This window comes from Oncorhynchus kisutch, linkage group LG4, assembly GCF_002021735.2.
Source record: "Oncorhynchus kisutch isolate 150728-3 linkage group LG4, Okis_V2, whole genome shotgun sequence".
Lineage (NCBI taxonomy): Eukaryota > Metazoa > Chordata > Actinopteri > Salmoniformes > Salmonidae > Oncorhynchus > Oncorhynchus kisutch.
Window position 1 is genome coordinate 18,832,537 of NC_034177.2, and position 26,436 is coordinate 18,858,972.

Below are 26,436 nucleotides of genomic sequence, written 5' to 3' on the forward strand. Positions count from 1 at the left end.
GCCAAGGGGTTAACAAGAACAGTGGTTAAAAGTGGCAAGAATTGTGGAACAGAGAGAGAGTAAGGTAAGACACCTGTATAAGATCCAGGAAAAGGTGGGGGCAGGGAAGTCCTCAGGCCGAGAGAGAAGGGAAGGAAAGTGTATTCACAAGGCTGAGACTGGGACACACAAGGCTAAATAGTACATTGAAATTGACGGAGAAACATCCGACTGGGAGGTGTGATCATAGTCAGGAGGAGATGGAGACAGTGGAACATATTCTATTCCAGTGCCAGAAATATGTGAGAGAAAGGGAGTGATTGTTGTTGGATTTGAGGAGTAATGGGGTTGAAAGGCCAGGATTAAGTGAACTGCTGGGGAAATCTAAAAGGGATGTAGTATTTCATTATGTATTTCGTTTCCTTAGGGAGAAGGGATGATTGGGTAGGATTTACCCCATCTGTTTCACCCGATACAAGCACTGCAAAACCTCATAAAATACATCCTTTCCGCTCTGAGACACACATGAATTCTGGCCTCACCTCCTCTACCCTCTCTGCAGCCAATAGTATGGCCAACAACTACATTGTATAAACAGATAAATTATCCGTTGCTCTTTTCGTCACTGCCCCGTCGTCCCTGTTTTAGGGATCTTAGATCCATCTGTGAATATATTAAAGTATATAATATTATATATATAATAGTACAGTGTATAATAGTGTAGTATATAATATTAAAATATTGTGTTCTTAAATGTTCACTTACAACTGAATCAACTCCTTCCTCAACACCCTCTCAAGCAACCCTAGATCTATCACTGGCTGAGGGAGAAACCAAGGTGGGAAAACAGCGAGAACCGCAAAGGGGATGAACTCCCTCCCAAACAACCCTAGATCTATCCCTGGCTGAGGGAGAAACCAAGGTGGGAAAGCAGCGAGAACCGCAAAGGGGCTGAACTCCCTCCCAAACAACCCTAGATCTATCACTGGCTGAGGGAGAAACCAAGGTGGGAAAGCAGCGAGAACCGCAAAGGGGCTGAACTCCCTCCCAAACAACCCTAGATCTATCACTGGCTGAGGGAGAAACCAAGGTGGGAAAGCAGCGAGAACCGCAAAGGGGCTGAACTCCCTCCCAAACAACCCTATCTCTCTCGCCATGCAATTGCCTATCCACCCAAAGCTTGTATTCAGATTTAGTTCACCTTTTTTGTAGGATGTGTAACCTTATGTCCTTGTAGATTTACACAGTATGTCATGGCCAGCTGTCTTCTTAACTTAAACAGCATCTCTCCCAACTCTACCTGCATTGCTGCCACCGGGGAGGTCCTGAGTGCTCCACAACATATTCTTAGGGCTTTGGCCTGGATAACATCTAGCATTTTTTTAAATGTTTGAGCTGCTGATCCATATGCTATACTTCCATAATCCATTGATGACCTTAACAACGCTATATATATATATACACTGCTCAAAAAAATAAAGGGAACACTAAAATAACACATCCTAGATCTGAATGAATGAAATATTCTTATTAAATACTTCTTTTCTTTACATAGTTGAATGTGCTGACAACAAAATCACACAAAAATTATCAATGGAAATCAAATTTATCAACCCATGGAGGTCTGGATTTGGATTGACACTCAAAATTAAAGTGAAAAACCACACTACAGGCTGATCCAACTTTGATGTAATGTCCTTAAAACAAGTCAAAATGAGGCTCAGTAGTGTGTGTAGCCTCCACGTGCCTGTATGACCTCCCTACAATGCCTGGGCATGCTCCTGATGAGGTGCCGGATGGTCTCCTGAGGGATCTCCTCCCAGACCTGGACTAAAGCATCCGCCAACTCCTGGACAGTCTGTGGTGCAAATTGGTGGATGGAGCGAGACATGATGTCCCAGATGTGCTCAATTCGATTCAGGTCTGGGGAACGGGCGGGCCAGTCCATAGCATCAATGCCTTCCTCTTGCAGGAACTGCTGACACACTCCAGCCACATGAGGTCTAGCATTGTCTTGCATTAGGAGGAACCCAGGGCCAACCGCACCAGCATATGGTCTCACAAGGGGTCTGAGGATCTCATCTCGGTACCTAATGGCAGTCAGGCTACCTCTGGCGAGCACATGGAGGGCTGTGCGGCCCCCCAAAGAAATGCCATCCCACACCATGACTGACCCACCACCAAACCGGTCATGCTGGAGGATGTTGCAGGCAGCAGAACACGCGTTCTCCACGGCGTCTCCAGTCTCCAGTCACGTCTGTCACGTGCTCAGTGTGAACCTGCTTTCATCTGTGAAGAGCACAGGGCGCCAGTGGCGAATTTGCCAATCTTGGTGTTCTCTGGCAAATGCCAAACGTCCTGCACAGTGTTGGGCCGTAAGCACAACCCCCACCTGTGGACGTCGGGCCCTCATACCACCCTCATGGAGTCTGTTTCTGACCGTTTGAGCAGACACATGCACATTTGTGGCCTGCTGGAGGTCATTTTGTAGGGCTCTGGCAGTAGTCCTCCTGCTCCTCCTTGCACAGAGGCGGAGGTAGCGGTCCTGCTGCTGGGTTGTTGCCCTCCTACGGCCTCCTCCACGTCTCCTGATGTACTGGCCTGTCTCCTGGTAGCGCCTCCATGCTCTGGACACTACGCTGACAAACACAGCAAACCTTCTTGCCACAGCTCGCATTGATGTTCCATCCTGGAGGAGCTGCACTACCTGAGCCACTTGTGTGGGTTGTAGACTCCGTATCATGCTACCACTAGAGGGAAAGCACCGCCAGCATTCAAAAGTGACCAAAACATCAGCCAGGAAGCATAGGAACTGAGAAGTGGTCTGTGGTTACCACCTGCCGAACCACTCCTTTATTGGGGCTGTCTTGCTAATTGCCTATAATTTCCACCTGTTGTCTATTCCATTTGCACAACAGCATGTGAAATTTATTGTCAATCTGTGTTGCTTCCTAAGTGGACAGTTTGATTTCATAGAAGTGTGATTGACTTGGAGTTACATTGTGTTGTTTAAGTGTTCCCTTTATTTTTTTGAGCAGTGTATATAATTTTCAATGCCATTCTATCTGCCCCCACTCCACTCCTGACAAGCAATCCATCACATTCAATATTTTCTTTCCTTTGACAACTACTCTCTTAATATGCTCCGTCCATGTCATTTCAAGTGTCAAACCAGAAGCCCAGGAACCTAAACCCTCCCCAGATTCCTTCCATACAACTTCAAGTATATTTCCTCCCCAACCTTCCTTCTAGAAAAAAAACACAGTCTGTGTTTTCTCAATTGAAAACTTGAAGCCCCACCTGAGGGACCACTGCTTTACTTCATTCATCACTTCTTGAACTCTTCTGGCTCTATGGGTAATATTTCTCCCTCGATTCCACAGCACTCCCATCATCCGCAAACAACGACCTCCCAATATCAGATCTCACCTGAGAGAATACATCGTCAATCATAATGGAAAACAACAAAGGACTAATCATATCAAAATCAAATCAAATTAAACTTTATTTGTCACATGCGCTGAATACAATAGGTGTAGACTTTACCGTGAAATGCTTACTTACAAGCCCTTAACCAACAATGCTGTTCAAGAAATATAGTTAAGAAAATATTTACTAAATAAACTAAAGTAAAAAATGTAATGTTACACAATAAAATAACAACAACGAGATTATACATGGGGTACCGGTACAGAGTCAATGTGTGGGGGTACAGGGTAGTCAAGGTAATATGCTAAAGGAGGCATAGTCACTTTTCAGCAAACTTAATGATGGTGTTGGAGTCGTGCCTGGCCGTGCAGTCATGAGTGAACAGGGAGTACAGGAGGGGACTGAGCACGCACCCTTGAGGGGGCCCTGTGTTGAGGATCAGCGTGGCGGATATGTTGTTACCTACCCTTACCACCTGTGGGCGGACTGTCAGGAAGTCCAGGATCCAGCTGCAGAGGGAGGTGTTTAGTCCCAGGGTCCTTAGCTTAGTGATGAGCTTTGAGGGCATTATGGTGTTGAACGCTGAGCTGTAGTCAATGAATAGCATTCTCACATTGGTGTTCCTTTTATGCAGGTGGGAAAGGGCAGTGTGCAAAGCAATAGAGATTGCATCATCTGTGGATCTGTCAGGGCAGTATGCAAATTGGAGTGGGTCTAGGGTTTCTGGGATAATGGTGTTGATGTGAGCCATAACCAGCCTTTCAAAGCACTTCAGGGCTACAGATGTGAGTGCTAAGGGTCGGTAGTCATTGGCAGGTTACCTTAGTGTTCTTGGGCACAGGGACTATGGTGGTCTGCTTAAAACATGTTGGTATTACAGACTCGGATAGGGAGAGGTTGAAAATGTCAGTGAAGACACTCACCAGTTGGTCAGCGCATGCTCACAGTACATGTCCTGGTAATCCGTCTGGCCCTGCAGCCTTGTGACTGTTGACCTGTTTAAAGGTCTTACTCACATCGGCCTTTGGAGAGCGTGATCACACACGCTCTTCTGTAACAGCTGTTGCTCTCATGCATGTTTAAGTGTTACTTGCCTCGAAGCGAGCATAGAAGTAGTTTAGCTCATCTGGTAGGCTCGTGTCACTGGACAGCTCCCGGCTGTACTTCCCTTTGTAGTCTGTAATGGTTTGCAGCTTCTGGCTTTGTTGCTTATGGCCTTATACAGCTGGTTGAGTGTGGTCTTAGTGTCAGCATCGGTTTGTGGTGGTAAATAGACGGCTACGAATAATATAGATGAGAAGTCTCTTGGTAGATATTGTGGTCTACAACTTATCATAAGGTACTCCACCTCAGGCGAGCAATACCGTGAGACTTTAATGTTATACATCGCGCACCAGCTGTTATTAATGACACTTCCCTGGTGGGTACCATTATCTACCTCATAGCTTTCTGACAGAGCTCCCCACCCTCACTCGTATTGATCGCCCAAAAATTAAATGTATCCAGTTAAAAACCCTTTGTCCAACCCCCATGTTATCCAGCTTGATATGTAGGCCTTCCTTCCACATCATATCACGAGCCATCTCTACATCAAAGAAAATGGCTACCACCACCTCTTTATTTGCCTGTGCCTTAAGTATGCCTGACTCGAGACACAATACAGGTTCCATCGTTCCCCCTGCCTTTCCTGAACCCACTTTGATCTTGTGACAGTCCTCTACTCTTCAGAAAATACATCAGTCTTTCCGTTATCATCCTTTCCATAATTTTACATGCATGAGATGTCAACTCTATCGGCCTATAGCTTGAAGGACTAGTATGGTCTTTTCCAGGTTTCCGTATTGGCACCACTACCACCTGCTTCCAACTTCCAGGCAGTTCTAGCTAATGCTCTCTTCATCTCAGCCAATGTAAAAGGTTTATTCAATGTATCCCCCACCATCTCTCTCTGATCCAGGACCCCCCCCCCGATGTCCTCCAGTACTCCCTCTTAGCTGTAATTATGGTATGTTTTCAACATTCTGAAAGCCTCTTCACTGTTTCTCTACACTCATCACTCCACTATTGGACTGCGTTACTCTTTCTCCCCTCTGTACCAATAGGAATCACCTGCCTTGCGGCTCCTACTATTGCTCCTCTTATTGCATCGACTGTTTCTATAGCTGAATTAAGATCTACCTGAGACAACTCCTGTTCACTCAACCTGAAACAAAACCCACTCCGCTTTCCCAAATATCCATCTCCTCAATCCATTTCCTACCAATTCTTCCTCCCTCATTCCCATATGATAGGATAGTGATCACTACCCACTGCAGATTCTTCCAAAACCTTCCAACCACATCTGCCTGCCATTGAACTTGAGATCAAAGTAAGATCCAGAGCAGATTCATTTCCAGTTCCTGGGTCAATCCTGTTCCCCAGCCGTCATCAAGACTCACAAGCCCTTTCTCATCCAGTAGTTTCTCCAACACTTGTCCATTTACCTAAGTCTGTCACCCTCCCAAGAGTGTACTTTGAGTATTAAAATACCCACACCACATTACCCATCTCCTATCTTGACCTTCTACATTCCCAAGGACCCGCAACTCCAGTCTCTTACACGGGTTGTAAAAGTTCACTATTACCATATTCTCCCCTCCCAACCACCACTACATACTCCTGTTCCACTCCCTCTCCCACACACCTATTAGGGATCCCTCACTTTATAAAGGTAACACACCCCCATCCTCTCCCTGCCACCTTATCTCTATGGACTGCAACATAACCTTGTATTACAAAACCTAGAGTAGGTTTTAGCCATGTCTCCTGGAAACATATAACATCAGGTTTGGCTGGTAACTCCTGAATAAACTGGTTGAACTCTTGCCCATTAGCCATCAAACTTCTGGCATTCCATTGAATGATTAACACCATAATGCAAATGAACCAATACATGATTCCTGGCTGGACTGATTCTCAATCTTATTGAGGTCACCCTGTAAATTTTCCCATGAAGGTACTGTGATCTCAAGATACCTCACTGCCTGCTCCACTATGTACTCTCCCCCATTCTGCTCCCTCCATCATGCCCAACCTACATCCCAATTGGCCCTGGAATACCTGCTCTTCTAGGTGCCCCGATTGTTTCTGTGTGAACTATCTTCACTGCTTCTGCATACGAGATGTTAAGCTCACTCCTCACCTGCTGCACTTCCCACCTGTCTTTTCATCACTGAACAACCCCCATATGCTACACTATGGGCAACCCCACAGTTACAGCACTTTAACTGGACCCCATCTCCCCAATGCATGTTCTTCCCCACACTTCGCACATCTCCTTTTGCCTTTACACACCACAGCTACACGCCCAAACCTTTTGAGTTTGAGTGCCAACTCATACTGTTTAGCATTGAAACGCACCCCCACCAAACTTCCATCACGAAGAACTTTAGCAGACACAAACTCTTCTACTTTACTCTCCAAATCCCTCATCAACGTGATAGGCCTCACCACCGTAAGTCCACCTTGATCCATAAATTTCACCAACACCTTGAACTCCACTTCTCTCAGTACAACACTGTGAACCGAACCTCCCTCATCATCACTACTCTCCTCTGACAAGACCTGCAAAGGCTCCTCAGGCTTCCTCTTCTTCTTAACCTTTACTCTTACTATACTTCTACTTTTTTCCACTCCATCACTACACTCCATCCCGTCCTCCTTAACTACTAACCCCTCTACCTTTCCATCCATCTCTGATCCAGTCACAGTCCAGTGTTGATCAACCACCTACACCAGATTTCTGTGTCAACCTGTTGTTGTGGATATCTTCCTCTCTCGATGTTATGCAGATGCGTTTAATGATTGGTACTTTGCTGTCGCATAGAGGCACATTGATCGCATGCATTCCTCCAAGCAGGTGGCAGTAACGTGCAATAGAAAATCAGCGACGGCTGATACGCTCGTTTTTCCTTAGAGGAAGAAGTTACCCGGAAGTGGCGATTATGAATGTCAAAGACATGCATGGTGGCCATTTGTGTTATCCCTTACCGCAAGAAAGTATGGCAGGGTACGGATTATTCTGCTCTACAATGAGAATTAAATGCTTTGCGACCAATACACCTGTGAGATTTTGTATGAGTAACCTGTTGTATAGAATTCCTACGTGTGGATATGCAAAGAAAGTTGGTAAGTAAATGGCGTCTGTAAAAATCCTTCTCCCCCACAATAAATTGTTGCGGTGGATAATATGTTTACAACAAAATGTCTCTAGCTAGCTAGTTACCATTAGAAAAGATAACTGGGTGATGAACCCAGGAACAGGTAAATTACAGGCATGATGAGCAATGTTATTTCTTTGATTACAGTATGAATAATTATAGCATCAATATAGTGAGGTAGCTAGCTACTTGCTATGTACCACAGTTCCTGTCATAACTTCCTGCGTGAATGCATGTGCAATCCAAATAATTATTTCACACCCACCCACTGAATCATAGTATCTGCCTTGCTTTTGCATGTTATCTCTAACTGTGAAGTTTATCTCAAGGCACTGGATCTTTAGAATTTAATCGGAGTGTTTCCTTGCCACTTAGCATTCAGGACAATATCTTGAGCCAATGATGTTAAATATATGCTATTGCATTTCCAGATCAATTAATCGGTTAATAAATGTAACTGTTTGTAAGACTTATAAAAAAAATTATCTATAAATGGAAACTATTTCATATATGTTTATCAAAAACACTGGGGAGAGATGACTAGAACAAAGCAGAGACTAGAACAAAGCAGAAGTCCAATCTTGTTCATGTTCTCTAACTCATTGTTCCATGTTTTGTAATAAGACCAGTGAATGCCGTGCTAAAGTATAGAAAGAGTCATAACCTGTTTTCATCCCAACTTATTTTCTCTTTCCCAGCTGCCAAAGGGAAGGGCAAGGGTATGGTGAAAGATGTGCTGAAGGGACCGGAGGTTTGTAAGGACCCTGTGAAGCTCACCTCTCACGCTGTTGGAGTCAACATTTTTAAGCAAGGAGACGACCCTGCACTGAAACCTCCCGAGGAGTACCCAGAGTGGTAAGTGCTCAAATATGGTACTACCTTGAGAAGATAGCTGGAGATCAGTTATGTTTTTCTGGGATATTTTATTAATGCTCAACTTCATGTCCATCAATAGCAGGTTTTGTTTTAAACATATAATGTTATTAATGAATAATTACAAAGCATTTCATATGAACAATTTAAGTGACACCAAGCTGCTACCTCTCTTGCCTCCCAGGCTGTTCCGGTTGCAGCTGGGTCCCCCTAAGAATATCCATGAGCTGGAGCCAGATAGCCATGAGTACTGGAAGGTCCTGAGGAAGGAGCACATGTTGCGCTTTAACAGGTTACACAAAGGGAAGAAGCTGTAGGACCCAGAGCCAGTGAAAGAGAGCCCCTCAGTGATCAGCTGCTCTCTGCAGATCTGTGTACACCAGACACTACAGCATAGCTGTAACCTGACCGACTCAATACTGTCAGTCAGTATGTCATCTTTCTGCTGAAAAGGAATCACCAATCAACTTGAGAACTTGGACTTGTTGTAAGTAAAGTAAAAAAGAAAGACCTGGATTTTTTATTTATCTTAACTTTTGCCTTTTGATTTCTTATCTCAAATGTTACCATCTATAAGTTTCTTTGAAAAATATCACACATTAAATTTTCACATGTTATGTGAGAGTAGGAGTTTTGATTCACATCTTGCAGATGGCATCTGGAATACTCTGATTGATGCATGGCGGTGCAAGATACTTTCAGAAAAATGAAGGCCTTGTTTATTCTTGTCATTTATCAGAGTGAACACCTGAATAAATACCCGTTGAGGTCTATTTATTTCATGCAAGAGTTTGTCTATCAATGGTGAATAAACAATCTAAATTCAATGACTGTTTCTGTTTTTATTATTCTTTTGATTCATCTGCAACATGTGGTTGAGTTTGTTGATCATTCCAAGCTTCTCTGGCTGAGTTCACAATTCTGATATTTTTTCCACTAATTGGTCAAGCACATCAGAGCTTTTCTCAACAGCTCTTTTCCAGGGCTGATCTGATTGGTCAAAAGACCAATTATTGAAAAAGATCAGATAAGGGGCTACCTGTCAAAATGCATTCTTAGATATACTGTATATTTCCCCCTGAAGCTGAGGGTTGGTGTGAATCTATTGGGTTAGATAGAGAAGGTGAAAGTAGGCTAAACCTAAGACGAGATTGGCAAAGGCAAATTACTGTAGGCTACTTCTGAGATAGAGATTTCTGAACTAGTAGAGAGTTCGGTCTGTCTGTTCTTCCCCTGTAAATTATTGAGCAACTTATCTAATCGAAAACATCATCGGAATCGGTAAAGAAGCAGGGGTTTGTATGCTTTGAGATAAACATAGTAGTTTACGTGGATGAAGAAATGAATCTTAGTTTATTCCGTAAGCATCTGAATAGAATGCAAGTAAATGGATGCGCTTTCAGTTTTTTGGTAAATTGGTATAAATAGGCTACAGCAGTTGGCAGATATGTATTTGTTGTTATAATCTAATGTGTTAATCTTTAGGGGGTAGATCAGCTTTTTTTGTATACATGTTATAGCTTTTAGCTAGGCTACGTAAAATCAAACCAGATGTTATTTTTGCATGCTTTGCATACCAATCACTAAGCGTCATTAAGTGAAAGTTGTGACAGTGTCTTCTGTAGTGTTCTGCCATCACAGCCACTCAAGGTGTGACAAGGTGTTTATGCCACATTAAAAGGTAGGCTAAGGTAGGCTAATACATTTTAAAGTTAAATTACAAATCTTTACTATTAGGCCCACAGAGATCCTATTAAATGAATAGGGATTCTATATGTAATTCTATGATTAGGCCCATATACACTACTGTTCAAAAGTTTGGGGTCACTTCGAAATGTCCAAAAAATGTGTCCATTAAAATAACATCAAATTGATCAGAAATACAGTGTAGACATTGTTAATGTTATAAATGACTATTTTAGCTGGAAACGGATTATATTTAATGGAATATCAACATAGGCGTACAGAGGCCCATTATCAGCAACCATCACTCCTGTGTTCCAATGGCACGTTGTGTTAGCTAATCCAAGTTTATCATTTTAAAAGTCTAACTGATCATTAGAAAACATTTTTGCAATTATGTTAGCACAGCTGAAAACTGTTGTCATAATTAAAGATGCAATACAACTGGCCTTCTTTAAACTAGTTGAGTATCAGCATTTATGGGTTCGATTACAGGCTCAAAATGGCCAGAAACAAATAACTTTCTTCTGAAACTCGTCAGTCTATTCTTGTTCTGAGAAATGAAGGCTATTCCATGCGAGAAATGGACAATAAAATGAAGATCTCGTACAACGCTGTGTACTACTCCCTCCACAGAACAGCGCAAACTGGCTCTAACCAGAATAGAAAGAGGAGTGGGAGGCCTCGGTGCACAACTGAGCAAGAGGACAAGTACAATAGAGTGTCTAGTTTGAGAAACAGACACCTCACAAGTCCTCAACTGGCAGCTTCATTAAATAGATACCGCAAAACAACAGTCTCAACGTCAACAGTGAAGAGGCGACTCCGGGATGCTGACCTTCTAGGCAGAGTTTCTCTGTTCAGTGTCTGTGTTCTTTTGCCCATCTTAATCTTTTCTTTTTATTGGCCAATCTGAGATATGGCTTTTTCTTTGCAACTCTGCCTAGAAGGTCAGCATCCTGGAGTTGCCTCTTCACTGTTGACTTTGAGACTGCTGTTTTGCGGGTACTATTTAATGAAGCTGCCAGTTGAGGACTTGTGAGAAACTTGAATGACGGCATCCCTCCACAGCCAGGGCAACTGAAAGTGACTTCAAACTTAGTGTTTGGTATTGCCATGTGAGATTCTTCTCTGCCGCCTAAAAGTACCTCCTTCACTCAAATACACGTATCACAGAATGTGTTATATTAATCTCTGATTATGCCTCCGCGTGTGGATGCAAAGGCCTTTGAGGTGAACAAAGACGATGTGTCCAATGTTTCCTCAAACAGAGAGTCATGGAGGATGAGAAGGTTACAGTCATGCTGGACAGGGTGGCTAAAGGTATCACTATTACTGATTACATTCAATATACCTTATTAAAAAAAATACATATTGAATAACAATCTTTAAAAATGTCTGTTAATGTAGTTTCTCTGTTTGGTTCATGTATCTGTACAGACATGGGTCTGTGTGAGATCACGCGAGTGCGGCAGGCTCTAGAGTTAAGCAGTAATCTGTCTGAGCTACGTGCTCTCACTGACCGCATCCAGAGCTCTTGCTGGTCAGAGACCACCTCAGCACGTAACCTGCAGTGGGCCATAGCACATAGTGAGACCTTTGGCTTATTCACCATGCATGTTTCAATCAAGGTACATTAGTGGAGTGACCAAATGGGTTTTGAAGCTGGGTCATCTGTGTAAATCAAGATAGCATTATCCCTCTGAGCTAATGCTCTTGGAGCTGCTATGAGTTCAGGTAGAGCTAAGTAAGCACTGCATAAATGGCTTCAATAAGCATTGCCTGTCTCTGTCCAGTTCTTCCAGAGAACCGTAACCTGCAGTTTGACTGTGGCGTGAAGGTGTAGCTGGGCTTCGCAGCAGAGTTCTCCAACATCATGATCATCTACACCAGAATATTGGAGAAGACCAAGGACATTGGGTTCTGCTTTGCCAATCTCACAGACTTCGCTGAGGTTAGCTGCTCCATTGTCAAAACATCTTAATATGTTCAATAGTCTTCCACTGCTGCACAATCTGGCTTGGTATAGCACAGTAATATGTTTCTGTCATGTAGACATGTAATCTTACTCGTTCCTGTTTCCTATTGTGTTCTTTATGATGGCAGGGTTTGGATATGGATCTGAAGATGGGTAATCAGGAGAGCCTCCTAGATGTTTACTGCCAATGGACATCCTTCTGCCCCCAGAGCTTCCAGGCCTCTACACCCGCCTGAAGGGCGTACAGAGACTCAAGGTGAGGGTTCAAATTACACACTGACTCTTGGCGGTTCCACAAAACAGTGGGACCAGTGTTAGTATTGGAAATCCAAATTGGATATCATTGTTACCAGATTTGTCAAAATCAAATAACATTTTATTTTATACATGCACCAAATACAACAGGTGTAGACTTTACCGTGAAATATGTACTTACGAGCTCTTTCCCAACGATCCAGAGTTAAAAATAAAAACAATATATTGGATATGGGAGAGCCCAGCAACCCTGTAGGAATCTTGCTGAAGGTGATTATGAATCCCTTCTCTGTGTAGGCCTGTGGATTATATGAGCTATGTGACTATCCCTTTTTATGAGCTCTGATGCATCTGTCTTAGCTTGTTCTCATTACAGAAGGAGCTGACATTCACTGTGTACCTTCAGTATCAGTATACGAACTTGGATGAGGAGGTCCAAGAAAAGCAAACTGTCATTGTGGGCAAACCACTGGTATCCAAACTAAATCTCCACGAACCTCGGCTTCCCCGCTCCAACTCAGCCTTCTCCTCACTTGACCTTCACTCATTCAGCCATTCCTCCTCCTTCCCAAAGGGCTTTGGGCCAAGCTTCCCTGCCTCAGAGACTTCCTGCAATGTCTCAGCCTCCACCTCCTGGTCATATTACTCTGAGCCAGGTGAGTCTGTCACCCCATCTTTCACTGGGAAGGTCAATCTACAGGTAGAGGATGACAGTGCAGAGTTGTTTGATTCTGACTCCCCTCAGCCTCTCACGACAACCTACCTCATGGTCAAGTAGAGGACCTCACATATTGGTTCAGTAACATGCAAAACTTCCATTCATGTTAGTCTTGTCAATTTGTGGAACGTAAGCGTGCGACCCATTCCGTTTTATCTACAGACATACACATTAACTTATTGTGCAACTTATTGCTCTACTGTATTTTAGTCAATGCCACTCTGACATCGCTCATCCTAATATATATTTCTTAATTCCATTATTTTACTTTTAGATTGGTGTATTGTTGTGAATTGTTAAATACTACTGCACTATTGTGACTAGGAACACAAGCATTTCGCTACAGTACACCCGCAATAACATCTGCTAAATATGTGTCTGTGACCAATCAAATTGGATTTGATTTTCATTTGAACTAGCATTACAACAAATTGATCCTATAACCTGAATTGTTTATATGTTAAAGGATACAGAGATTTAAAAATAATAATAATTGTAAAGGGTGTTTGTGAAAATTGTATGAAAACATAGTGCCTTTTCTATAGTTCAAAGCAGAACCATTACATTTTGGGAATGGTATTATTACATTATTTTCACATTGTGGTATGAAATATTAGTCATTATTAAAAACATAATTTATTAAACTGTGTTTTTTAATTCAGAATTTCAAATTTCCCTTTAATACTATATAAACAAATAATTTCCTAACAAGGACACTGCCTGGGATGGTGGTTGGATGAGTGTGCTTGTTTGAAATGGAAAAGTGTTGCGGTAGCTTTTGATAAAGAAGAACATTAAGACGAAGCAGCCGCTTTATAAGCGGGATGCACTGTTGAGCACTAAATCCTGAGTATTTCATGCTGATTGTATGGAGATTGTGACAGCTGTTTAAATGGCGTCCCTTGAGAAGGCAAGAACCAGATGTATGTCAGGAGAAGTGCAGTATTATCAGAAGGAAACGTATACTTGGAATACAGAGGAGGAATCGAGGGGGAAAAAGAGAGGCAGAGGAGGTCTAAGAGAGAGAGGGAGGGTGAGCTTGAGTCAGTTCAAAATTGTGAAAAAAAGGGAGATGGTTTGTTCTTTCACAAACCATGGTAGAAAGTGTAAGCAGAGTGAGCTGAAGACAGGAGGAGAAATGGAAGTGAATGAGGTCAAAGTATCGGAGGTGGTAGGTGTGGTGAAGTTCTCGGAGCCCGAGACTTGCGCCATGGGTCAGGATAGAGATGAGTCTGTGACAGTAGGAGTGAAGTTTTTGGAAAAAGTGGACCCTTGCCTTTTGGCTGATCCATTTGTGGTTTCAGGGTGGGTGAAAACAGAGTTGGGTGCTGTGGAATCGGTGAGGGTAACCAGAAGTGGTCTTGTGATAATTGTTTGTGTTTTTGCTGGTCAGAGGGAGAAGGCGCTCTGCATGAATCGAATGGAGGCGAGGAAATGTGAATTGTTTTGCTCTCAAGAAAAGCGCGCCATTGAATGGAGTGATTACTGGGGTAGCAGTAAATGTAAAAGTTGACCAACTGAAGGGGAAAGATCCCAGGTGTTTGTGATGCTAGTCGTTTGGTGCGACGGAGACAGGTTGGCGTGAGTGGTGAAAGTGAAGAGTCATTGTCTGTTCTTTTGAGTTTTGATGTTGAGTCTTTGCCCGACAAAGTGATGTTAGGATATATAAGTTATCCTGTACAAGCTTTTGTGCCGAATATATTACATTGTTGCAGGTGTCAAGCTTATAGGCTTGTGGCAGCAGTGTGTAGGATGGAGGTTCCTAAGTGTGAGAAGTGTGCAGAAGGCCATGAGACAAAGGAATGTGTATCAATGGGGAAAGTAGTGGTATGTGCTAATTGTAGGGGTGCCCATGGGGCTGGGTATCAGAAATTACACGTGCGAGAGAGGCCGGTCGAGGTTTCCAGGGTTAGAGTAGTGCAGAAGTTGTCCTATGCTGAGGCAGTTAAGAAAGTAGAGGAATATGGGTCAAGGCGGACGGATCCCGAGAGGAGTGGTGTGAGTAGTAGATATGTACCAGTAAAGAAGGATAGACCAATAAGTTATATATGTTTCAGTAATATTGGAATGTTTGCATTTATAGCGATGGTTATCAACTGTATTGCAGGGATGGAACGTAAGTCGCAGAAAAGGTTGTGGTGGCAGCTGCAGAGAGGTATTTGTGTGTGAAAGTTGACATCAGAAGAGTTACAGGGTGTGTTAAGTGGTGGTGTCCCATCCTTTCAGGTTCTTGGCATGAGGTAGGATTAAATAGATTTAAATAGTGGAGTATGGTGATGTTATTTTTTGTGAGTGTAGTGTTAGATGGTCGGGTATTTGTTTATCAAGTAAAGTATAAGGGAGTTGTATTCCAGTCTAGTAGGTGGCGGTAATGCAGCATTTATTGGATGCCAACTGCCGTTAAACTTCATCGAAGAGGAAGAACACTGCCACCTACTGCCCTCAGGTACAAACTGTTATCAAAAAACGCATGCGCAGTGGAATGTCCTTTTCAAAGTACGCCATTTTGTAACAGTAGACCGCCTGTTTTCGCGCAAGAGAGCAGCTATTCGGTGATTGCAAACACTTTTTTTGTTGCGTTTTCTCAGTGTAATAATGGCTGAAAACTCTTCGGCAGGAGAAGCTGGGGCTGTTGAGATTCCGGAGGGAGCGATTCGCAAATTGTCGGAGTTGAGAGTCATTGACTTAAAAGCCGAATTAAAAAGGCGAAATCTGGACACCATTGGCATCAAGAGTACGCTGACTGAGAGGCTGAAAAAGGTAGACATGCTAACTAGTAGATGGATAGCTGTGCTAATGTGCTTGGTATTTTGCCAACTGAGATGACCTTTCGTGATAATTCCACAATTAAGTGGAACCAGTATAATTTAATTAGTTAATATAATTATCAATAGTTAGCTAAAACCACTAGCATTAGCTAAATTTGCTATTTACTCCAAATGGAAAGTGAACGTTAGTGAACCATGGCCTTGCGTGGCGTTAGCCACATGGTTCCCTTTCCTCGAGTACCCCTACTCCGTATTCTAGAACTAGCACACCCAATTCAACTACCAAACGTCTTGGTGGTTAGTTCTACCATTTGAATCATACGTTCTAGTTTTAGAATACATAAAATACGTTGAATGGAGGAGGGTAACTTACTGAGAGGTTAGGGCGGCGCACAATTGACCCAGTGTCGTCCGGGTAATGGGATTGTTTGGCCTGGGGGGCATTATAAGTAAGCCGTCATTGTAAATAATATTTTGTAATTAACTGCCCTGCCTAGTTAAATAAAATAGAGGTTTGCGAAACACGGCCTAGGCCTGCAGCTAGCTGGTTCGAATCCAGGCTGTATCTAAACCGACCGTGATTGGGAGGCCCATAGTGCTGCACGCGATTGACCCAGCGTTGGCCGGTGTAGGCTGTAATTTTTTATTAACTAACTTGCCTAGTTAAATAAAGGTAATATAAAGATGTATACATAGCTAGCTAACGTTAAGTAACAATAATTCCACCAGCCAGCACCCTTGTAGCCTTTAACTGACCACATAGCCCTGTGTTTGATATCCAAATGGGCTTAACTCCTGAAACCAGATCTAACGTAGTTGGCTAGGTAGCTAGATAACATCGTTCATTCACCATGTCATCAATTTCTCCACAGGCGATTGAAGAAGAGGGTGGAAATCCAGATGAGATGGAGGTTGTTCTCGATGGAACTCCTAAGAAGGCACTGGCTAAACGGACCTCCAAAGGTATGTTAAAGGGGTGGGAGCAAAGGTCTTAAGTCAACAATAATATCTTGAAGTAAAGATAAAATATATTACAGAGAGACTTAAAATGAGACATTGCTCTTCTGCAGGGAAAAGACAGGAGAACGATGAACCAGAGGACTGCACCATGGAGGAAGATTCGGGTGATGGGCAGGTGTTTTTCAACCGTTGAATCACCTGGTTTGATCTAATGTAATCGCTTTGCTCTACTGTTAGTCTCCCTGGATAACAATCTATTGATGAATTCACTTCCCTTCAAGGATGACATGGAGAACATGCAGGACATGGACATCCTGGATATGAATGTGCTTGATGAAGCTGAGAATGACAACGGTATGCCAGGAGAGGAGGAGTATGACACGGATGAAGTCCTGAATGAAGATGAACACGACATTGGTATCTCTGGCTCTACTGGGCCAATGGGCAAAGTCAAACCTGAAGAGGTGAGACACATGCGCAAGAGTTGTGTGGAACAGTCGTGTCTAATGATGTTTCCAATATTATCTTACTTGTTTGAAATGTTGCACCATGCTGGTGTGTGATTCTTTTTTTTCCTCTTTCTAAAACTAGGATGTACAGCCTAAAGTAGCAGACATGGAAGATAATGAAGATCTCACTTGCCCATCAGCTAAGGAGGTATAGTTGGTCATTTGTTTGTAGTTGGAATGAAAACACACTGAGTGGCTGTAAAAAGCCATTTGTGGTTGGTACCGACCAATGTTACACTAGATACATTTTCCCTTTATTTCTTTAGGTTCAAGAGAAGGTTCTGGATCCCGAAGACTCAAAGGAAGAAATAGGTACCTTTTGAGAAGTGGTTGGAAGTTCATATGAATGCACACTTTCCTTTTGCAGTGTAAACCTTGGAATGCAAGTCCTTTAGATACAAATTATTGCTGTGGTTGGTCAGAGACTGGAAATCCAAAGATAATTGCTGACTGTGTGTTGATGCTTGTTAACTAAAATTGTTAAATACTCACATTTATTCTGTCCATTTTTGGCACCCTCCTATTATTAACACAGAACTGGTTAACAATTTGAAGCACAGAGCCAGTAATTAAAGATCTAGTTAGTGAGATGATGCAAGTGATATGCAGTGTTTTTAGGTTGCCACACAAAGAGCCAGAAGAAAAGAAGACTGAGGCCCATTTGAAACCAACCATTCAAAAGCCTTTTTAGGACTGACTAATATTCTCACTGGACATGAGACTAATGGAATTCTGAATTCGATGTCACTTACCACATTATGGACACTCATGAAGTCAGCAATTGCATGAAGACGGACCTTCCTTGTGCCTCTGCTGATCTTGTGGCTTTCTTCAGATCAGATCTTTTTCTACCTTGCGATCAGGTGTACTGAAATGATCGACTTGAATGAGGAGTTATACTGCTTGGTCAGTCTCTTTGGTTTTTCCAGTCTCTTGTTACGTGTATATCTGTGTATACATAGTTCAATGACAGCGGAGGGCCACGTCCTTTTCCAGCCTTGCCAGTTCCACGTTAACCATTGCTGTGTTTCAGAAGTAATTAAACTCTGCCATTCTATTCCTGTTAAATCCGTAGAAAATGAGAAAGTAGCCGGGTCTTGTTTATCTGAGCCACTAAATGAAGAGTGCCAGGAGCCACCAACTGAAGATCAAGGCACCATCGGGGACACGATCAATGTTGCAGAGGAAGACGATGTGTGCGACACCACTAATGCAGAGGAGGCCATCAATGTAGAGACTGAACTGTCGACTAGCGACAAGGACGTTGCTAAGCTAACTGAACGTCAAATGAAAGATGCTGAGAACACGCAAAATGTCCCGGAAGAGACGGTTGACGCTGAAAGTACTCAGGCTGTTAGTGTAAACGAGCAGGGCGAAAGCGCTGTTGATTCTGAAATGGTTTCTAAGGCTGAGGGTGAGGAGGAAGACAAGACTGAAGAGAACGCTGCAGAATCAACGGCAGTGAAAGAGTCCTCTTCTGTTGAGGGCGATGATCAGAAAAAGAGGTTTGTTGTTTTCTGTCTACTAGAACAATGGCTATCTGTTGCATTGGCTCCTTTTTAGCAAGTTTTGGTGCTCTTTTGGAGGCAAAATGGTCTGCGCATTTGTCAAGTTTTCATTTTGTCATTCCCCACCTATACCTCACCTCTTAACCATCATAAAGTAATGTATAGATGCGGTAAAGAGGTCAATGGAACTTGACCAAAACAATGGAAACGCGTGGTGGAAAGATGCCGTGGGGGAAAGATCCCAAATCTCCTCATTGCCCCCCCCCCCCAAGCAAAATTACTCTCCTTTCAGGCTATTTGTGTTTTTTTACACTATTAGGTAAAAATTTGAGTTTAATGCTTGTATGGATGTCAACCCCAATGAATGTTCATGTCATCTTTTCCAACTGCATTACAGCTTATACGAACAGGACTTTAGCAGTCACTTCTAAACCTGAAAATGCACTGCTACTAAATGTAATGCAGCCCAATCAATACAAATGGGCACCGTTCCGGCATCCTTCTAGCCCTCATGGTCTACGCTCCATTGACCTCTTTACTGCATCTATTGGGAGTTTCTTTGGCCATCTAAGGCAGCCTAGTGACATTGACACCAACCCAATCACTGATGTTGTATATGTTGGGGATAATTCCTGTGTACACAGGGTAAGTATAGTTCATCTGGATGAGACCCCCTCCCCCACGTCTTTTTTATTATACAAATATTAATTGTGTGTTCTCTTTGCCTTTAGTTCTGATGAGGAAAAGGGTAGCAAGCCTGACTCAAAAGAGGATAAGGGTAAGTGAATATTGTCCCCCTCTATCATTTTGTGATTGGGATGTCCATTGTAGATAATGTGCTCTCACCTGAATGAGGTGCTGAATCAGCTCTGAGTTGAATGTCCACCTTAGTCGTGTTTGTCTGTGGTCCAAAAGCCCCTGCAGGCAATGCTCCAGCTAGTAGTGGCAGAAACCTGTGGGTTAGTGGGCTCTCCTCCACCACCAGAGCGACTGATCTGAAGACTCTGTTCAGCAAGTATGGGAAGGTCAGTATCCTGAGGAGAAATACCACCCTTTTTGGTATGTGCATGAATGTACACTGAACAAAAATATGAATGCAACATGTAAAGTGTTGGTCCCATATTTTATTTCAGCTCATCTCTGAAATGTTCCCTACGCGCTTAGAAACGTATTTCTCTCAATTTTGTTTACATTTATCCACCTGATGTGTCATATCAAGAAGCTGATTACACAGGTGCACCTTGTGCTGGGGTCAATGAAAGGCCACTCTAAAATGTGCAGCTTTGTCACACAACACAATGTAACAGATGTCTCAGGTTTTGAGGGAGTGTCCAATTGGCATGCTGACTGCAGGAATGTCCACCAGAGCTTTTGCCAGAGAATTGAATGTTAATTTCTCTACCATAAGCTGCCTCAATGTCGTTTTGGAGAATTTTGCTGTACGTTGACCATCCTAACAACGGCAGTCCGTGTGTAACCATGCCAGCCCAGGACCTCCACATCGTCTGATAATAGCCACCCGGACAGCTGATAAAATTGTGGGTTTGCACAGCTGAATAATTTCTGCACAAACTATCAGAAACCGTCTCAGGGAAGCTCATCTGCGTGCCCATCGTCCTCACCAAGGTCTTGACCTGACTGCAGTTTGGTGTTGTAACTGACTTCAGTGGGCAAGTGCTCACCTTCAATGGCCACTGGCACGCTGGAGAAGTGCGTTTCACAGATAAATCCCGGTTTCTACTGTATGGCGTTGTTTGGGCGAGCAGTTTGTTGATGTCTACGTTGTGAACAGAGTGCCCCATTGGGTAGTGGTATGGGTAGGAATAAGCTACGGACAATGAACACAATTTATTTTTATCAATGACAATTTGAATGCAGAGGTACCGTTATGAGATCCTGGGGCCCATTGTGGTGCCATTCATCCGCTGGCATCACCTCATGTTTCAGCATAATAATGCATGGCCCCATGTCGCAAGGAGCTGTACACAATTCCTGGAATCTGAAAATGTCCCAGTTCTTCCATGGCCTGCATACTCTCCAGGCATGTCACCCATTGAGCATGTTTTGGATGATCTGGATCAACGTGTACGATCAACCTGGTCTTCCGGTTTCCCCATCAGTCTTCAGCAACTTCGCACAAGAGTGGGACAACTTTCCATGCCACAATCAACAGCCTGATCTACTCTATGTCGTGCTGCCTGAGGCAAATGGGCACACCACAGTGACTTGTTTTCTGATCCACTTCCTTCCTTTAATTTGTAAGCATCTGTTGGTCACAACCTGTCTGTATTCCCAGTAATGTGAAATCCATAGATTAGGGCCTAATGAATTTATTTGAAATGACTGATTTTCATTATGACTGATTTTCATTATGAACTGTAACTCAGTAAAGTCTTTGAAATTGAGTTTTATTTTTGATCAGAATAATTGAGGAAGATGTTCTTTTGGAGCCCACACACACACTTCCTGCCCAACAATTAGGGTCCTATCATTCTCCGTCCCTCAGGTTGTTGGTGCTAAAGTGGTGACTAATGCCCGGAGCCCCGGTGCTCGCTGCTACGGCTTTGTCACCATGTGTTCCACAGATGAGGCCACCAAGTGCATCAGCCACCTGCACAGGACAGAGCTCCACGGGAGAATGATCTCTGTTGAGAGGGTGAGGGTCATTATCTACCACCGTGCATATCAGTTGCCTTTGAGACTGACCACTGCTGTACACAACAGTAAACCTGTTGTGTTTCTCAAATTAATGGGTTGCCTTCATTCAGAGAAGTAAGGTTTGACCATTCTAATCTGTCACTTTGACCTCTGTTCCAGGCTAAGAATGAGCCTGCTGGGAAGAAACCTGCTGACCAGTCTGGCACCGATGGGGGACACTCCTCAGACTCCAAGTAAAAGCTGAGAACACATCATTACACATTAAGTTATTATGTTCGGTATGTCATGTAGTCTGTACAAGGTATGACAGCAATCCATGCTTTGGTTTAATTTCCCTGGCAGTGGCTGTTACTGTTTCCAATGCAAAAGTTTTTGCATTTTTCGCACAAATCCCATTCACATCATGGGACTGATATTAGCATTTTTCCCACGCATGTTCAAGTCATCTGACTTTGGTGAGCTTCACAATCAATTTTAAATACACAGGGATGATTTGGACGTGTGAGAAATTCGTGCCACAAATGCTAAAATGTTAGCATTTGGAAACCGTGCCAGGGAAACTAAACCAAAGCATTTAGTCCTACCATGTCCATAGACTGCTTACAGGGTAAGGAAACCAATGTCACTTTGTAGTTTGGGTGAACTATTCCTTTAACATTTTCTCTATCCAGGTCCGATGCAAACAAGGACGAAAAGGCTGAAGGAGAAGTCGGGAAAGATGGAAAACACAATGAGAGAACAGTGGTGATGGACAAGTCTAAGGGAGAGCCTGTTGTCAGCGTGAAAGCCAAAAGCAAAGACCGGGTAAGATACCCACATGCTGACCTCTGTGTTCCATCTATTGAACTTTCACCTCAAACTTTTTTGAAAACTAGTTACGCTAGATGATCTGTTATTCAATCCAGAGCACCAAGAGTCGTGACCGCAAGTCTGCAAGCAAAGAGAAGGATATACTGTCATTTGACCAGATCAAGGAACAACGTGAGCGAGAGAGACAGAGACAGCGGGAGAGGGACATCAGGGAGGTGGAGAGACGCAGACACTCTGGGTGAGGAGTTGCTCTAGTTGCAGGACATTTCACCGGAAGCCAGCTCGTTATAACAGTTGGTAGTATGCTTTAAAAAAGGGACTCGTCATTTAAAGTGGGATCAGCTAAAAATATCTCTGGTCCTTTGTTTGGTCCAGTGAGCGCGACCGCGGCAGTGGTGCAGATGGTCGCACGGAGCGCGAGCGTATCCGCCTGTTCCGGGAGAAGGAGGAGCGTGAACGCCTGCTGCGTAAGAGAAACTGGCTGGAGGTGGAAAAGGAGCGGCTGAACTTTGACCGCTTGGAGCGTGAGTTCCTGGAGCGCGAGCGTCAGCGCGTAGAGTATGAGCGCCGGCGTGAGCAAGAGAGGATCCAGCGGGAGAGGGATGAGCTCCGAAGGCAGCAGGAGCAGCTGCGGTTCGAGCAGGACCGCCGGCCCCTCAAGAGGCCATACGCCGACGTGGACAGCAGGTACACATTTTACCCCCCCCCCCCTCTCCATAGCATAAGTACGGTTTGAATTACCAGGTCGCTAGATTTTAGTTTATTTTTACAGGGACAGTGCACATTAATCAACATTTCAGTAAAAGTGCCGGTTTTAGCCAACCGGCTAATTTTCACCCGCAGTCCCTGGACAGGTTTTCAGATCGATAAGGCCACAACCTCCGCGCCTATAGATCTTCAGTATGCATGCCTGTCATGTAAAGGTGTGCGTGGTTTGAGAATACTTTATTGCGACTGACTGACAAAGACCTGCTGCTTGTAGGAAAGACAACTGGCAGGACAACAAGAGGCTGGCTATGGATGACCGCTATGGGGGGCGCTCAGACTTCGGTCGCCAGGAGCGCTACCAAGACTTTGACCACAGGGACCGCAGTCGCTACCAGGACGATTCCGTCATTGACAGGTACAGAGTAGACTAAGGTTATTTGCCGCGAGCTGACACCAGCTGTTATGAAGGTTTATGACATCATTGTCATTGTTGTGTAGCCCTTATGGGGGGGTCAAATATCTTTAGACTGATTCTATAACAGATCCTTTTTCATATGTATACTTATGTAAAAAGTAGTATTACTGGTCAACTGCTTGTGGTGGTGAATTTGTAGTTGTATGCCACATGCTTTGATCAATGCTGGATGTTTGTTTAATAATCTGAGCTCTTTCCTGTAGGAGGGACACTTCACGGGCTGTGGTTGCAGACCGGGATAGTGCGGTAAGAGACATGGCCATATGTATGCATTGAGGTTCTTGTAGTACCACCTCTGTTTTTCAGCATTTTCTCCCATTTAGTGGCTTTTTAAAGGTGTACCTGATTGTTTGTTTTTAATCATGCTTCCCTGCAGCACTTCTCCGACCGTACCGAGAGGCACGGGAGGGACACTCGTGACACCTGGACCGCTGCAGGAAGTTATGACAAGCGTACTATTAATCCAAGGTCAGCTTGATTTTAGATGGCTTTGACAAGTTTATTTACCGCTCACCAGTTGGAGACCAACGTGTGTTCTGCACTTCTCTGCGTCAACTGTCCACTGTTTCTTTCAGGGTGGGCCGTGACTGGGACTCAGGACGAAAAATGGATGGGGACCGAACATGGCAAACAGGTCGAGACGGTGGCATCCCAGGCCAAAGTCACATTGGGGCACGGGGAGGAATGGCAGGGTAAATTGAAATATATAGCGTTATTTACTGTTTTCATCACACACCAGTCAATGTAGGATTAGGAAATGTGGGGCCAGATGGATTCATCTTTTGAGCCAGGTGCAACTTTTTATTCCCTCCCGTTAGGACGAAAACCTTTCAGCAATACTGATGCTTAGTGTCTTATCTCACCCACAGTCGTGGTGGAGGCTACATGCCAACGGGGACCTCCCAGTCCCTCTCTGGAGCTCTGAATCGTCAGAACCAGATGATGCAAGGCAGTGGGATGCAGGGTGGCGGGGCATTCGGTCGCCGCTACTGAGGTCTGAACACCCTTGTTCCCAGTCACACGTTTAAGTGTATACAAGTGAAACCGTCTGCAGCTTGTATATTGCTCACGGAAGCTTCGTGAATTCAGATGTTGCTTTTATAGTCCCTTTGACTTTCTTTCCTCAAACTAAGACACGATTGAACTGAACATCTGAGTTTTAAATGTGTCTGATCAGATCATCCATTGGTTTTTCATTCGGAGTGTCCTTTTTGTTTTCAAATTGATAGGATTTTTTTATTTTCTATTTTTGGTGTATTTTAAGTGATTTGTATGGGTTTGAATTTTGGTAGAAATGCTCAGGAATGCGTCTGCTTAAACCGTTTGCTAAAACCTGTGGGGAACTTGGTTGCGGAGAAGTACGAACCCATTAATGATCATGATTGTTTCAGACTTAATTTCAGTAACTGTCATTGTCTTTAGTTTTTGTACTTAAACAACTATTTTTCAGACTTTGTATTGACACTGTAACTTCACAGAACAGAAGTACATGTTCACAATAGGAAACAAATAAACCGTGTCAGATTCAAGTTGCAGTTGTACTATACCACTGGATGGCACCTGATGGCTATTTTTCTGTGAAATGAAAATGCTGCCTAATAAAATTCTTTTTGCAGTGCAACTGCTAAACAGTTTTTTGACGTGTCTTTCTCATCATAATAACGATATAATGATTAACATTTACCTGTCAAACTTGATTAACAACAAAAGGATCATGGTAGATGTATAACTATCCACAAATCCAATAGAATAGTGGGCTTATAAGAGCTCAGGACTCTTCATGCAACCAGAAAAAGAGAGAGGACATAATCCTTGTGAAATGTGTTTGTGTGCATTTCAGGTTGTTTGGGCCTTACATTTAGCAGTGGTTAGGTTTAAAATCAGAAATTGTATAAATGGGTTGGGTTTAGCCATAATTATTATTTTTTGTGGCCGTCTTAACTAATGATGACCTTTCCAAACGTGTGGTTGTCACTATAGCCACAAAGTCAATTGTGGCTAAACTGCATAATTCTAAAATGTTTCATTAAAATCTGTTTTTAATACTTAACCACTTTAACCTTATGCCTTACCTTGAATTAAGACAAAAGCACATTACATTGTTTTACCATTTAGCCCATTTTGCTGTTGTAATTAGTGACAACCTTTCGTGTGTTGTAAACTTGCCTGGTTCGCCCCAGTTCGCGCCATGCATTCAATGTGACGGCTAAGACAGTTGGTTGCAAATGGGATCCACCCAAAGTGATTTCAAGTGGAAGATACAGGTACTTTTTTACAGTTAATCCTTAAATCTGGATTTGGAGTTTTCGGAACCATTTAGGTATAGTATAAAAAAAAATATTATGGAAAATAGGTTTTTGACCTTACTGCTATTAGCCCAGCGTTTCCCAAACCTTGTCCTGGGAACCCCAAGGATACATTTTATTATTTTATTTTTTACCCTAGCACTACACTAATTAAAATAATCAAAGCTTGGGTTAATTACTTGAATTGGTGCTAGGGCAAAAACTAAATTATGTATCTATTTCGGTCCCCAGGACTGAGTTAGGGAAACCCTGTATTAGCCCATAGAACCGTTTTGAGTAACAGATTCATACAAAGAAAAATGAATGTTGGCAGATAGGCGGTACCAACTTCACACAAGTTCGTGAGTCTTGTGGTCAAAGAGCGAGACAGTATACCAAACCGTTTGGATGCAACAGAAGTTTGTGAGGAATGATTTTTGGGATGTCTCATAGTCTGACAAACATCGCTGTAGCTCAGCCACCTTCCACCGCAGATGCGGAAGGCTGCCATTGGCAGATGCAGTGGATTGAGACACAGCCCATGCAAAAGGGTACAGCCCACACCCTTTCAAGAAGCTCGAACCAAAGTCTGTTTAAGTGGCCGTTCAAGTGAGCATACTTTTCCGCAAGAGACCAATGGT

General features: G+C 43.3%; 2 protein-coding genes and 1 pseudogene across 3 annotated transcripts; all 3 read left to right on the plus strand.

The window, feature by feature from the left end:
- Positions 1-7,365: 7,365 nt before the first annotated feature.
- mrpl54 (mitochondrial ribosomal protein L54) lies at positions 7,366-8,984 on the plus strand. Its single transcript, XM_020480423.2, has 3 exons — positions 7,366-7,575; positions 8,306-8,462; positions 8,665-8,984. The coding sequence occupies exons 1-3, from the start codon at positions 7,392-7,394 to the stop codon at positions 8,795-8,797; spliced, it is 474 nt and encodes a 157-aa protein (XP_020336012.1). The 5' UTR covers positions 7,366-7,391; the 3' UTR covers positions 8,798-8,984.
- A 1,762-nt stretch (positions 8,985-10,746) lies between these two features.
- Positions 10,747-13,352, plus strand: LOC109888542 (mucosa-associated lymphoid tissue lymphoma translocation protein 1-like; annotated as a pseudogene).
- Positions 13,353-15,596: 2,244 nt separating this feature from the next.
- Positions 15,597-25,144, plus strand: LOC109889186 (scaffold attachment factor B2-like). Of its 2 annotated transcripts, XM_020480424.2 has the most exons (19): positions 15,597-15,874; positions 16,755-16,845; positions 16,953-17,017; positions 17,124-17,306; positions 17,434-17,499; positions 17,618-17,663; positions 18,427-18,856; positions 19,591-19,637; positions 19,775-19,884; positions 21,366-21,515; positions 21,677-21,750; positions 22,189-22,321; positions 22,423-22,565; positions 22,703-23,014; positions 23,310-23,450; positions 23,714-23,756; positions 23,887-23,978; positions 24,086-24,202; positions 24,380-25,144. In XM_020480424.2, exons 1-19 carry the CDS (start codon positions 15,710-15,712, stop codon positions 24,501-24,503), a joined length of 2,532 nt encoding a protein of 843 aa, XP_020336013.1. In that variant the 5' UTR covers positions 15,597-15,709; the 3' UTR covers positions 24,504-25,144. The 2 variants fall into 2 exon arrangements, with proteins under 2 accessions (XP_020336013.1, XP_020336014.1); XM_020480425.2 differs by lacking the exon at positions 23,310-23,450 and having other exon boundaries at positions 15,612-15,874.
- The last annotated feature ends 1,292 nt before the right edge of the window (positions 25,145-26,436 follow it).

Excerpts from the sequence above, each read along its gene's own strand:
- mrpl54 (XM_020480423.2), top strand. The coding sequence starts at position 7,392 with ATGAATGTCAAAGACATGCATGGTGGCCATTTGTGTTATCCCTTACCG. Across the intron at positions 7,576-8,305 it reads TGGATATGCAAAGAAAGTTG|CTGCCAAAGGGAAGGGCAAG; the intron begins GTAAGTAAATGG and ends TCTCTTTCCCAG. Across the intron at positions 8,463-8,664 it reads CCCGAGGAGTACCCAGAGTG|GCTGTTCCGGTTGCAGCTGG; the intron begins GTAAGTGCTCAA and ends CTTGCCTCCCAG.
- LOC109889186 (XM_020480424.2), top strand. The coding sequence starts at position 15,710 with ATGGCTGAAAACTCTTCGGCAGGAGAAGCTGGGGCTGTTGAGATTCCG. Across the intron at positions 16,846-16,952 it reads GGCTAAACGGACCTCCAAAG|GGAAAAGACAGGAGAACGAT; the intron begins GTATGTTAAAGG and ends GCTCTTCTGCAG. Across the intron at positions 17,307-17,433 it reads GCAAAGTCAAACCTGAAGAG|GATGTACAGCCTAAAGTAGC; the intron begins GTGAGACACATG and ends TTCTAAAACTAG.